General features: G+C 40.1%; 1 protein-coding gene across 1 annotated transcript in view; it reads left to right on the plus strand.

Moving 5' to 3' along the window:
* The window catches only part of ALK (ALK receptor tyrosine kinase), a 290,789-nt gene that overhangs the window by 70,319 nt on the left and 207,070 nt on the right, over nt 1-13,400 (plus strand). Inside the window, exons 2-3 of the mRNA XM_048935284.1 lie at nt 1,635-1,754; nt 11,772-11,936. Of these exons, the coding sequence (XP_048791241.1) occupies nt 1,635-1,754; nt 11,772-11,936 (285 nt within the window). The remainder of the gene's footprint in view (nt 1-1,634; nt 1,755-11,771; nt 11,937-13,400) is intronic.

The following is a 13,400-nucleotide window of genomic DNA, read 5'->3' on the forward strand; positions in this document are numbered from 1 at the left end:
TATAAAAATTTATTATTTTATGTTAGCATCAAAGTTAAGCAAATCTGTAGGACAAAATCTGTTTTAGTAACAACTACATCTACTGTAATGAAACTGACATTATTTGCCACATCTACATCAGCCCACAAGAGGGGCTACTGAAAGAGGTGTAAACTATGACTTCACATTAAGGAAGGAAAATCCAATATGAAGGTTATATCCTTGTTACTTATTACTTTGTTATTCACAGTTGAAAACAGGACACCAGGTTTCTTACCTACCCTCATAAATAACTGGCATGAATTTCTTTTTTCTAAATTCCAGTCAATAACAGGGATATCTACTTATTGTACTGTAACAGCACAGAGGCCAGATTTCACTGAGCCATTGGGAATGTTAATTTTTGCTACTTTAGAATGACTTATAAAACAGCACGAAATCCATTCTTATCATGAAGATTATTGCTTAAAGCAATGAGCAAGAGTTACAGTGCTCTCTTTTTGCTGCCATTACTTAGTAACAGGACTCCCATAAATGAGATTACACTGAGAAATGAGGCAGGGCTCAACTAGAACTTGGAATGTTCATGTTTTTATTCAGTGGAAGAGGTAAGTGGCACTAAGCAGAGCTTTAACAGAACAAAGCAGTGTTTTAAGGCTTCAGACATTTACCTTGCTTACTATTATCCACTTAGACATTGGGTTTTTTTATTATCCACTACTATTTATCTATTGAGGAGAACAATTCTTCAACGCTCTGAATTAATTATCAATTATCACTCAAGTTAGTTATTTCCTTTTCCTACAGAAAGTTTTACCAAACTTTTACTGGGAGGTGTTACCATTTTGTTTTGGTTTTATTACAGCCAACCTTAGCGTTGCACCTAAACTAACAGAATTCACGCCAGCAACTGTAATGTTCTTACTTGACAAGAATATCAACAGATCAAAAATGCACTTCTTATTTTTTCCTTTGGAACTACAATTTCTTCATGGCTTCTCTAAGAAATCAGCAAGCCAGAGATGTATTTTATTGTATTTTATTATATCAAACTTCTCCAACCCAAGTTTTGCCTGTTGGTACTTCTACAAAGCTAAATCCTACCTTTCCCCCAAGGTCCTCAAAAAACGAGAGGAGAGTACTGAAGATTTCATAATCTTTAGAAAAACCAACTTAAACATTCCCAGGAAAAATCTGTGCTGTCAAAGCCCATAGAATTCTGTTCATTGACCATGCGTTCTGTTTCAGATTCTTTTTGCACCTCCAGTATCGCCTTGGTTTTGCAGAGGTCGCACAGACACGCTCCTGTTCTGAGATATATAGAATCATTGAACAGATGCACATAGTTGCCTCTTCCATGTGCAAGGCCCTGAAATGATAGCAAAACTTAAAGAATAAATAAATAGAGGGACTCAGAATCTGTGTAAGATTAAAGATGATGCTTTTTCAAGGTGATGATAATTATGTTACATATAAGAATTTATGTCCAGTTTCCCTCCACAGACATACGTCTGAAGGAAAAACTGAGCAGTTTAATGTTGGTGCTCAGTGCATGTAGTCTATCAAGTTATTAAGTGATAAGTATTAAGTAATATTTGCACTTAATGTGTGGCATAAATAATGTTGGTATTTCTTTTTCTTTTTACTAATGAAAGGTCCAAGCAGTCTGGATCTCCCGACAAGCAGTCCTCCTCTTCTTCCTGGTCTTTCTTCTTGGAACTTGACCTGGATCATGAGAGATACATCTCCTTTCTTCTCCCATAGAGGACGACACAGTAAGTGCTGTTTATGAGTTCTTCTCAAGAGTCTGTACCTAACTGCCTAAGGATATTGATATAACAGCAGAGGGAAACAATCAAAAGCCAAAGATAAACTATGCATCCTGTCAGCCACTGAGGGCACTAATTTGCCTTAATGTCCCTATCAGCCTCCCATGGGGCCTCCTATCTCCTTGCACATCAGCCCAGGAACCCCATATCCCAAGCTAGACTTGGCCCATTGCCATCCCCACAGAGGTGCCTGATGACCTGGGCTGCCCCAGCCTACCCTTCTTCCTCCAAAACAGGGTCCTGAACTGTAATATTTGAGTGCTATGTTTGAATCCACTGATGTAAATAGAGGTGTTGCATACCAAACTCAGTTTTGCTTGCCATCTTCTTTCATAACTTCCATTCTTTCCAAAATTAGGGAAACTGTTTTAATCTGTTTTCTGGTACAACATATTTCAGACAAACCACAGCCACTGAAGTAGTATATGCCTACTATATATCTGCTAGCAGTCTATGAGAGGAGTTAAGGTGCTGAGAGGCTAATAAGATTTACTCACCCCAAGTCTGTAATTATCTGCTTGAGGGAAAAGTTTGACCTACCTATATGAAGGAGGCCCATATTTCTTCAAATTTATGTTGCAACCTTTTATGTGTGCAATATATATTCTTTCCACTGGCATACAATATCTGCTCTTAGCTGTTGTATCTGCTTGAACGATGAGGACACACCGATTTCATTTGGGAAGGGACAGTAGTACAATCTTTTTTCTCCACTTGGCTTTCTTAGAAGTTGCAAGAACAATTTTTAATTTATTCTTTATTACTTCTTCCTAAACTCTTTCAATTTTTCAGAAAGAAAAACCATTCTAAGAGAAGATTTTGTTCTTAAAACCTGAAAGCATTGATTCTATCTGATAGCATTACATAGAGATAAATGCACTGCATCTAAGCAGAAATTATTTATTATGTTTTCATCTGGCTGGATGAGACCAAATTCTACCTTATTTTAATCATCTATTTTGCAAGGAAAGCAAGAATTTGTTGATGTGTTACCAAAAATTGGATGAGCAGATTACTCTGCTTTATGATCTGTTTTTAAAAAGTCCCCAAAACCTCAACTGATTTGCTTCTTACTACAGAAGGTACCAGTTTGTAAGCTGCTTTCTACTTCAGAAGGTGTCACTCAGGACACATAGTTGAAATTTGTTGGGAATTGTAAAGAGGAGCAAGGGTCATTTGTTTGTTTGCTAGCTTTGCAACTTAAGTTTTCCGGAGGTTGGCAGAGCCTTCCCTAAATCAAAGGGGCAGCAGTGGCCCCCAGAGTCGTGGTTTCCAGACTGGAACACTCATATCACTCATATCACTCATACTGCCGCTTCAGATATGCAGCGTGTGGACGACTGATAGGTGAATGCAGAGCAGAGCATCATTCAAGCCTAAGAGAGTAATTCTTAAAACTTCCCTCAAGTCCTCTGAAGCCTTTAGGCACCTGGTAGTAGATCTTCCATCCCAGCCCTAGGCTAGTAAACTTGTCCCAGGACCACCTCTGCCTCCTGATTAAGTGGTTAATCCAAATTCACACAATACATCCATTAGCAGAAATAAAACCCAACAGTCCTTTACTCAGAGTGTTTTCTTATTCTGCCAAAAGCTTTCCTCAGTGTTCCCAGCATGAGAGAGATTTCAAAACGAGCGCTCAGTAAAACATCTATTAAAACTTTGTTTGTCTAATCATCTGATGGGACCCATCTAATTAACTGACTGACATTGCTGCAGTGGGAAATGTAAGTTGTCTTAATTACTTTTGTCCTGTGTTCCACTGCGGGATAAATTTATTTGATTGAAAGGCTGTGTAAACCAAAATGTAGGGTCCCTCTTCTTCCACTCAGAATTAAACATTCTGATGGAGTGCCACTAATAGTTCTGACAGGAACAGTGCTTGATGTTATCTCTGAAACTACGTGCAGCAGTCCCAGAAGATAATCGCTGGCACAACACAATGCACTGAGAGTGAAGCATTTACAAGGCTTTGTCCTATCTTGTCTTGACATTTCTAGATTTGTCTCTATCCAAGCACTGATTCATCATCTACTATCTCAGAGATGCATAATCCACCTATCTCGCAGAAAGCAAAGGCTTTAAGAGAGCAGTGATTTAAAGACTCCTCCTGCTTTCAGGATAAATTCCCAGCTCATTTGGACTTCGTGTGTTGTCTTTTTTGTTTTGTTTTGTTCTTTTAATGCATTCTGCATATGTGGATGAAACTCTGTCCTTAGGCTTACATGATCAACGACATATTTTATTTCTTGTCCTGGTTGGTTGAATATTAATTTTCTCTTCTGTATGGGTATTGCATAAGAAATTGTCACTCCATAAAAACGATTGTGTTTCTCTACCAGGGGCTCCAGGGGACAGGTACCCATTAAGGCCTGGAAGGCTTCATGGCATTAGTACACCCTTCTCTGCCCCATCCTCTACACACCCCCAGCTAACCTGCAGCACGAGACTTTGTGCACGACTCTGACACAAGCATGGTGGCAAATGCAAGAAGTGGAAAAAAATCAAAGTTTGCCCCATCTGAATTCTGTTTTGAAAGAAGAGCTGCTCTTATGAGGATAACAGGCTTAAGGACAGCCCTTCCCTATGTGAAAAGCTGGCAATGGCTTTAGCTTGTTAACTCTTTTCTTATGCAGTTGTGTGGTCTGAACATCTTTCTAGCAGATCTTGCAGTAGCAGCTGAACTCCTCTGCCTGTTCTGAATTAGTTTTGCTCAAAAGACAGAAATACCTCTCTTAGGCTGCACAGCTCTGACTTAATAGCTACTGAAAGCATAATCTAAGAGATACCCTCTCTTAATAACTTTTTAATAATTTTACTCAGCTCTCTGTCTTCTGAAAAATAATTTGACAGTGTGAGGGTTTATCTTTTTAATTTTTTGTTTTTACACTTTCTAATGGAGTCTCCTCTGTGAAGAGATCATGATTTTCTGAATTGGGTTGGGGTAAAGAACCACATCTGACTAATTCTACTGTGAAATAATTTGGGGTCATTCTGTTTGCCTAGATGATGCTCAGCAGCTGTTCACTGAGGTGCTGGATGATTTTCTTTTTTTTTTTCTCTGTTACATTGAGAGCAGCTCACTGAATTTGAGTACTCATGCATGCATTCAAAACACTGTTTCACGTGAGTTGAATACCAGCTAAACACTGCTGACAGGAAATTCAATGAGTTTGATTGCCAAACAAAAGGGACGGTAGTGAGAAAAAGGGCACCAGCTAGACAAATGCATGTTACAGTTAGGTTCCTGTTGCCACTTGTTCTATACATCAAATCAGAATAATATGGACACTTGCAGAACGATAAACATATCATGACATGACCTGACTCAACATGGCATAGTGAGAAACATGGATATGAACTGATTGTTACAATGAATTCCAGTTTGAAAGGTGAGATAAAGTCAGAAGAGGAATAAGCAGAATAACACTTTGGCACAGAGGAAAAAAAGAATCAATGCTGTGTTATTAAAGAGAATGCAAAAGTGATGTACCACCTTAGTTCAAACATACCCTAACTTTCAAAAGAAGTTTTCAATTTTAAAGTATTCTAATATAGTTTGGGAATAGTAGTATAAATGTAATAGATCAGGACTTCAATTAACACTGAATTAATGGAATTGCTTCATATAAAATAACAGATGCTGTGACCGCATATACATGTATATCAACTCTTTGTTTAATGATTAGATTGTCTTTTTGCCATGTGTAATGGTGCTGAAATCCATGGGGAGGAAAATCACAGGCAAAGGAGCATCTGCCTAACTAAGCTGAAAGCTCTGCTAAACAAGGAAGAAGAAAAAAAAATCTTCTTTCTTTTGTTACTCTTTTCCTTATAAATTCTTTTCATCTGCAGATAATATGCAGTGGCAGTTCAACATTTTTTCAGTAATAGGGTAACATGCAGCAAGACAACAAATGTCTTTTTCCCTTGTCTCTCAAGTGTTCATTTTCTCTAGAGATCTCTCAAACTTCATGCAAGAGGTCCCTTGTATGAGTTGTCAAAATATGACAGTTCATCCAACTACTGTTATGTGCCAACTGGAGCATGTTTTCTAACAATCCCTGTTAGTCAGTACTTTGGTCTTTGGGTCAGAACTGGCGCTGGAAGCGCACTTTCACTTATTGTCCTTGCTGCATGCAGGAGTGACTTGCTGGACAAATATTTCTCACGTGGAGGATGAGCTCTGTCACTTTTATTGCGAGAGGAATGAAAATGAGAGCTGTTGTTGGCTGTGCTACTACCCACACCTCCCTCCTTGCTCTTTTTTCTGTAGCTGTCTCGAAAGACTGTGCTTATAATTGATTGATAAAGGAGTCCTGGCCCTCTTCTTTGTAGCTTGATTTCCACCAAAGAAAGCAGCTGTCAAAGATATTGGTGATTCAGTCCCTGATGCACACTGAGGAATTGGGTGGATATAAAGTATGTGCTGTCATTTTGAGATTCTCTTAACTAATAAACGAATGGTTTATTGTTGTCATTTTCTCGAAGATGTGGCCCATCCAGCTGTGACTCTCCCCTACCAAGGGGGAGTTAATTTAAAAGCTCCCAGTGCTAGGAGAGCACTGGGTTCCCTGAGGAGGTAAGCAGTGTGCCCCATGCTTGACTCAGAAGCTCAAGTATTGAAACCTCCAGTAGTTGTCTTTTATCATCTTCAGAGGTAGCAGCCCCAGGCCAGGCAGTTACTGCCAGTCAGGTATCTGCTAGGGGTGGCTAAGGCCTCAGGTGCCCAAACACAACACTAGTCAGCCTGTCCCAGTGTCTCATCACCCTCAGTGTAAAAGACTTTTTCCTTATATCCAAACTAAATCTCTCCTCTTTGAGCCTGAAGCTGTTTCCCTTGTTCTATCACCACCAACCCTGCTAAAGAGTCTGTCCCCTTCTTTCCTGTAGCCCCCCTTTAGGTATTGAAAGGCTGCTATCAGGTCACCTCGCAGCCTGCAGGCTTCCTTGCATCACCTTATCACACCTGTGCTTCTATATTGGTGGATAGAAATGGCTTGATGGGGAAATCGAAACTAGATTGAATGCCTTTTGCTCTTTTCTACTCAGAGAGAATGGGAAAGGCTTAAGGAACTGGCTTTGTCCCTAGGATTAATAACTGGAAAATCAATTTGTCATTTCCTTGTCATAAATTAAAAGCTTATAGTCATCATAACATGAGTATAATAGAGGTTAGTGAGTATTGATGGAGGTCTCAAAGCTCACTCAGCAGAGCACATCTCTACTCTACAATTTAAATTATGTCTCCTCCACAAGGAATATCTGTCAATATTTGTATAAAGAGACATTCCTTGCAAGAATATTTTATCCATTTCTATACTGCTGGTGATGTGATTGTTGGTGTTTGATGAAGTGGGCCCAGGAGAAAAGTTTTTGTCCCATTTTGATCAGTGTAAGTGACCTCTACATCGTGCGCTTGTATCTGTAGGAGTAGGATAAATTAGCCGTGTTTAAGCTGATTACTTGCCAGTTAGGATGTACATCTTTGAGTTTGTCCTTTTGAGAACAGAGCAGCTCTGCTCTCTCCCTTGTCTGTCTCAGTGAGGCAGAAAGCAAACACTCTGTCTCAAAAGGGTGATCAGCTGAGAGTAATAGAGAGCGATTTGTGAGACTGAGAAGAGTGAGGGTGAAAAGGACATGTTAAACTCTAAAGGAGAAGTCTATGAGAAAAGTACTTGCAGGTACTTTGGTGTTTGAAAGAGGGCTTGGTTTAAAACAAGTCAATTTAGTCTGTTATTGAGCAGCCAAAGAAAGAACAATCAAAATAGTTTATTTAAAAGCACAGGCAGTTTATGTTTCTCTTTAAAATTATTTTTATCCTAAATAAGGCACACTTCTGTGATGCACGCTTACACAAAGGATCTAAGAGGATCCAAAGAGCGAATGATCCACAATTTGACCTGCAGCAATGTAGAAGGATATTTTCTGCAGATTATTCTGTTTTGGAAAATTGCTTATACTACTATTTTAAGTCACTTGTTTATCAGAAAGCTTCAGTCCATTTAATTAAAACAGACATAGTTGCCAGATATTTTAGTTGTTTGTGCCCAAATTATTGCTGATAGCTACTTTGATTAACATAAATTGAATTACTCACAAGACTCTTAGCATCATAGGCATGCACAGATTCCACTGGCTTTTCAACTGGATAGTAGCTTAATTTACTTTTCAGTCTATGATTGGTGTCCTGTATCTTCTTGTATGCCGGAAACTAAGTAATTTATGTCTTCAACCTTTCTTAAACAGGTGTTTACCTTGATTTTATTATAAGCATCACATTTTGTTTCCTTATTAAAAGTGTAACGGTGGTAAAATAGGCTTTAATAAGTTAAACTGTTCTCCAGCATTCACTGAAAATGGATGGAAATGCAAAAGATTCTGGGACCAGGGATTGGTTTTACATGGCGTATTTCAAAAGCTTTTATTCAGCTTCTAAAGGTAAATGGCTGCTTTGTGAGTTTTGCCAGGCATTTGGTGTTGCATTTAAACCTGCTAGAAAAAAGTCACAAAGGAAGGTGAAAGACAGAGGCATAAAAAATGACAGGTAATTGGTGGAAGTAACTGAAATATTGTGAGGGTTCTTAGAATCATAGAATCACAAGGTTGGAAACGACCTACAAGATCATCTAGTCCAACTGTCTCCTCGTCACCATTGCCACCACTAGTACTAAACCATATCACACAGCACGTCATCCAGACGCCTCTTGAACACTGCCAGGGATGGCGACTCCACCACCTCCCTGGGCAGCCATTCCAGTGCCTGACCACTCTCTGAGAGAAAAAGTTCTTCCTTATGTCCAACCTAAACCTCCTCTGGTACAGCTTGCCGCCATTACCCCTTGTCCTGCTCGTTGCCTGGGAGAAGAGACCAAATCCCTCTTTACCACAGCCTCCCTTCAGGAAGTTGTAGAATGCAATGAGATCTCCCCTGAGCCTCCTCTTCTCCACACTGAACAATCCCAGCTCCCTCAGCCGCTCCTCATAAGACTTGTGTTCCAGACCCCTCACCAGTTTCGTTGCCCTTCTCTGGACACGCTCCAGGACCTCAACATCTTTCCTGTAGTGAGGAGCCCAAAACTGAACACAGCACTCGAGGTGCGGCTTCACCAGTGCTGAGTACAGGGGGATGATCACCTCCCTGCTCCTGCTGGCCACACCATTTCTAATGCAGGCCAGGATGCCGTTGGCCATCTCAGCCACCTGGGCACACTGTTGTTATCCTTATTTTGGGATGTGGTTTATATGGGCGTGCAGCAGCTACTACACCAAGAGCAGCTGATCAGTGGAAAAATATATGTCACACATAATGCTTTTTTTCATATAAAGTATATTACACTGTCTACAGTGGAGGATATTATGTGAGACGGAAAGCCTGGTGGGAAGTTAGAATCATAGAATCATAGAATCACTAAACGTTGACTAACGTTAGGCTTGGAAGACTGAATTCTATTTGCATAGACTTTGCTGTGTTGCATCAGATAGCATTTCTTTGTCATCGTTTCCTCGTACTGAATAGGACAATAGAACTGAAATTTTGGTCTGATATGAGACTAATTTGAATAAGAGCTTATGAAGAGAGTGGCTATTCTGATGGTGTAGGGAGGGGAGTGGGAGGGCTATCAAATTTTTTAAAGATGCAAGTATGTTTTCATTAAATAGAGAACACTCTGCAGATGTACAAACCAAGCAGCTTCCTTTTTTATCCTTTTCTATCAAAAAAATAACGTATTTTAAAGGCCATTCAGTTGTATCACATCAGCTGGGGTGAGCTTAGAGGTCTCTTCCAACCCAAGGAATTCTGCAGCTCTACAATGTTTTCTGTAACTCACAGCTCGGTGTTTGATTGCTCTTTTGCCCATTTCGGTTTAGTGCAAAGCTTAATTGAGACTTAGCATTTTGTAGATTTAAAACAAATATTAGTTTTGTTTTGTTTTTTATAAAAATCAACCAGGGGACAAGAGAAAAGAGTCACCTGCAGTTTGGGTACAATATCATGGTAGCAAACTCTGTAGCATGAATGCATCCACTGCTGCATAAGCTGAAGCATGCTTCATGTATTGTGAAATTTATATGGAGAAGATGGAGACCTAAAGTGGCAACACGTGCATTCAAATTTAAAGACATGTAAGATTCCTTCGTATGAATTCCTCACGCTGGATGGTTTCCATGGCGTTCTGAAGCAGAGAAAATGCTGTGAATGTAAAACAGCTGTGTGCAATGAGGAGCACCTGGGTGCTGCTGACCCTACCCAGAGCTGAGAAGAGTGGGCAGGGCCGGCAGCAACCACTCACTGCTCAGGGCATGGCACCTCAGGTGGGGGGTGACAGGGGGTGTGGGAGGACAAAAGGGGACAAAATGCATATATCCAACAGCTGGGGGCTGCTCTATAGCTGTTTGCACTGGTGAAGGGCATTTATCCTACTGGATCCAGAAGGCAAAATAATGAGTGCTCATCTTAGAGCAGGGGCTGGAGTTCCAGTTGGGAAGGAGGGAGAGAAGGTGGTGGAGCTGCACCATCTGCCGAATGCTCCGATGGCTTCACCTGACTGGAGCTACAGACTCCTGGGAGTACTGTATTCAGTGCAACATCAGAAAGACATGGAGCTGTTGGAGCAGGTCTAGAGGAAGCCATGAAGATGCTCAAAGGGCTGGGATGCCTCTTCTATGAAGAAAAAGTCTCAGGGAGCTGGGCTTGTTTAGCTTGGAGAAGAGAAGGCTCAGGGAAGACCTCATTGCTGCCTTCAAGTTCTTGAAGGAAGCTTATGAACAGAAGGGAGATTCGCTATTAGACCATGTGAAGAAGTCATAGGATGAGGACTAAAAGAGGGGAGATTTAGGTTAGATGTTAAGAAGAAATCCTTTGCTGAAAGGGTGGTGAGGCCCTGGCACTGCTGCCCAGAGCTGTGGGTGCCCCATCCCTGGAATTGCCCAAGGCCAGATTGGATGGGCCTGGGGCAGCCCTGCCCATGGCAGGGGTTGGGGCTGGATGGGCTTTAGGGATCTTTCCAACTCAAACCATCCTGTGATTAAAAAAATCAAATGTAAACTGGAAAAATAGATTTTGCTCTTTCCAGTTTGCAATTAAAAAGATGAATTAGCATTGAGGGCAATGGTATTAACCACCAGATTACAAGATGTTGTGTCACAGGAGAGCAGCCTGAGGTACAAGAATGTGTGCACACAAAGAAGAAATCGGACGTTTAATAGAGGATGTAATTAAACTTTTAAAATATTCATTAACTTGACTAATGTGGATTCAGATTATTTGTTCCACTTCCACAGCACACATTATAGAAGGCTCCAAAAAGGAGCTGAAATACGTATATATATTGTTTTACTTTTACAGATGCTTTTTCAGGAACATTGAGCTCAGAAATAGTTTCTGTTGGTTACTGAGCATTTTGTTTAGTGCTGACAGGAAAAGAAAAAGTAGACTGGTCATTCTAGGAAATTCAGCAAGCTTGTCGCCTAGAAGTACGTAAACTTCAAGGCATCAATATATCTCATGTTAAGCAACTTGTATTATGGTTTGACAGCAGATTGGACGTGAAGAAATGATTCACAGCTACAACAACAGGATATGTCTTTTCTAAAAGAGAAACATCTCCAAAAGAAATGTATGCAGGAGATAAATGCTGGTGGTGCTGCCTGGAGGCTAAAGTTTGCAGCAGCAGATCTAGCTTCTTGTGACCAGAAGCTTTACAAACTCTGGGAGTCAGAAAGGTGGTTCGCAGGGTGAAATCCTGCAACTCCTAGCCTGTCCCACGTGCCTAGGATGTACAAAGTTACTGGCTTTTTGGCCCTTCTCTTCATCTGCTAATGGATCTCTTAGTATGGTCCATTTTGGACATATTATTGCTTGTCCCTATCGACTTTCCTTCTACTCATTTAAAAGTCATTCCAGCACAGAGGAAACTTAGCTGAATAAATCTGATATTTCCTGTATCTGTTTTCTTTTTCCAGTATTTGATTGCAATTTTGAGTCTCCTTGTGAGCTGGAATATTCCCTTTCCTCGAAAGATCAGGAAAGCTCCAACAAAGCTTGGCTGAGAGTGAGTGCAGAGGATATCTCACAGCTGAACATCCCGGATGGACCAGAGAGAGATCACTCAGAGAATACACCAAAAGGTAAAGTGAACACAGCTGTGTCACACCTCCATTGGAGTCGTTGATGCTAAGCTGCTAAACCAACCAGCTAAACATTTCCTCTTAAAATACTTTAAGCAGCTGCAATTCTTTTGCTGCAGCAGACTATGAATTCAAACAACATGGGAAACAAAGGCAGTCATGTTGTGTATGAAGTATCTACTTTTGTCTGCAGGATATATAAGGGAAACAGAATATCAACATACCATTCTATAAAGGTTGAATCAGGCTGATGTGTGCGGCAAACAGCATTTGGATGAGAATAGTTGCAATTTAGAAGAAGCCACCAAGTTAAAAGTGCTGTTTTTTAATGTTATATCTGAATAAACTGTGATAATAAGATGCATAAATTAATGTTATGGAGGCCAGAAATATGCGTAAGATTGTAGAAGGGTTGGATGAGTTCTTGAAGAATATATTCATTAGTGTTTGTTTATGTCTTCGGACTCAAGAAGCCTCTCTCCCAGAGATCTGCAAGTGACAGATCCTGTCATTACTAGCCAGCACCAGGATGTCATTTGCCTTTGCAGACTTTTAGTGTGACTGCTTATAACAGCTTTCACATTCAGGCAAATATTAAGGAGAAGTTCAGTGCAGCCTTTGTTCCTGTTCTTGGATTCTGTTTTCTCATCTCTATCAAGAGGACAGTACTTCTCCCAAAAAACTATTATAAATTAATTTCCAAGGTGTCACAGCCAATTGTTTGAACGCTGATTCATCAGCAAACTGAGTCATTTTACTGGGTTCTGTGGATGGAGCATATTTGTGCCATATGCAAATATATTCCAGTCTTCACATCAGAGAACAGACAAACACGTAATAAATTTCTTGATACAAAGATACAGTGAAGTAAAAGTTTGAGGTAAATCACAATGGCTGTTGCTGAGAAAGTATTTCACTTTTTTTCTTTTTAATACTCATTGCAAGCTGTCTGCTAATGAAATTTAGAAATTAAAACAGGTTTGTTTTGGATCGAAAACAGCAGTTGTTGCTTTCCTGGAATGGGAAAAAAATGGGGAAAACGGTGAATGATAAAGTTATCATCCCCAGTGAAGGGCCTGGTCAGGTCATTGTGGTGCTGCACTTTGATAATGAGTGCTTCAGTAACATTAGAACTTTGTATTTAATCTCTTGGCTTTTTTTGTTGTTAGACTTTTTTTTTTATCCTTTCTCAATCTGGAATATAGGCAAAAGTTTGTATTCTGCTCTTTGCTCTCATTCCACATACACAGGCTGGTAGATTTAGGTTTATGAGGTGCTGGGATGAAGTCTTTGGGATAAGTGAGGTTTTTTGTGTATTTTTTTTTTTTTTTTTTAATAATTGTCAAGTATGTTGAACATTGGTAATTTTCTCTTGAGCCCGTCCGTAGAACTGTAGGTCTGCAATTCACAGATGACTAAAGTCTTTGCATATAAAACCTCGTTTGAAAAATCAACACTTGGAGC

Source organism: Lagopus muta, chromosome 2, assembly GCF_023343835.1.
Source record: "Lagopus muta isolate bLagMut1 chromosome 2, bLagMut1 primary, whole genome shotgun sequence".
Lineage (NCBI taxonomy): Eukaryota > Metazoa > Chordata > Aves > Galliformes > Phasianidae > Lagopus > Lagopus muta.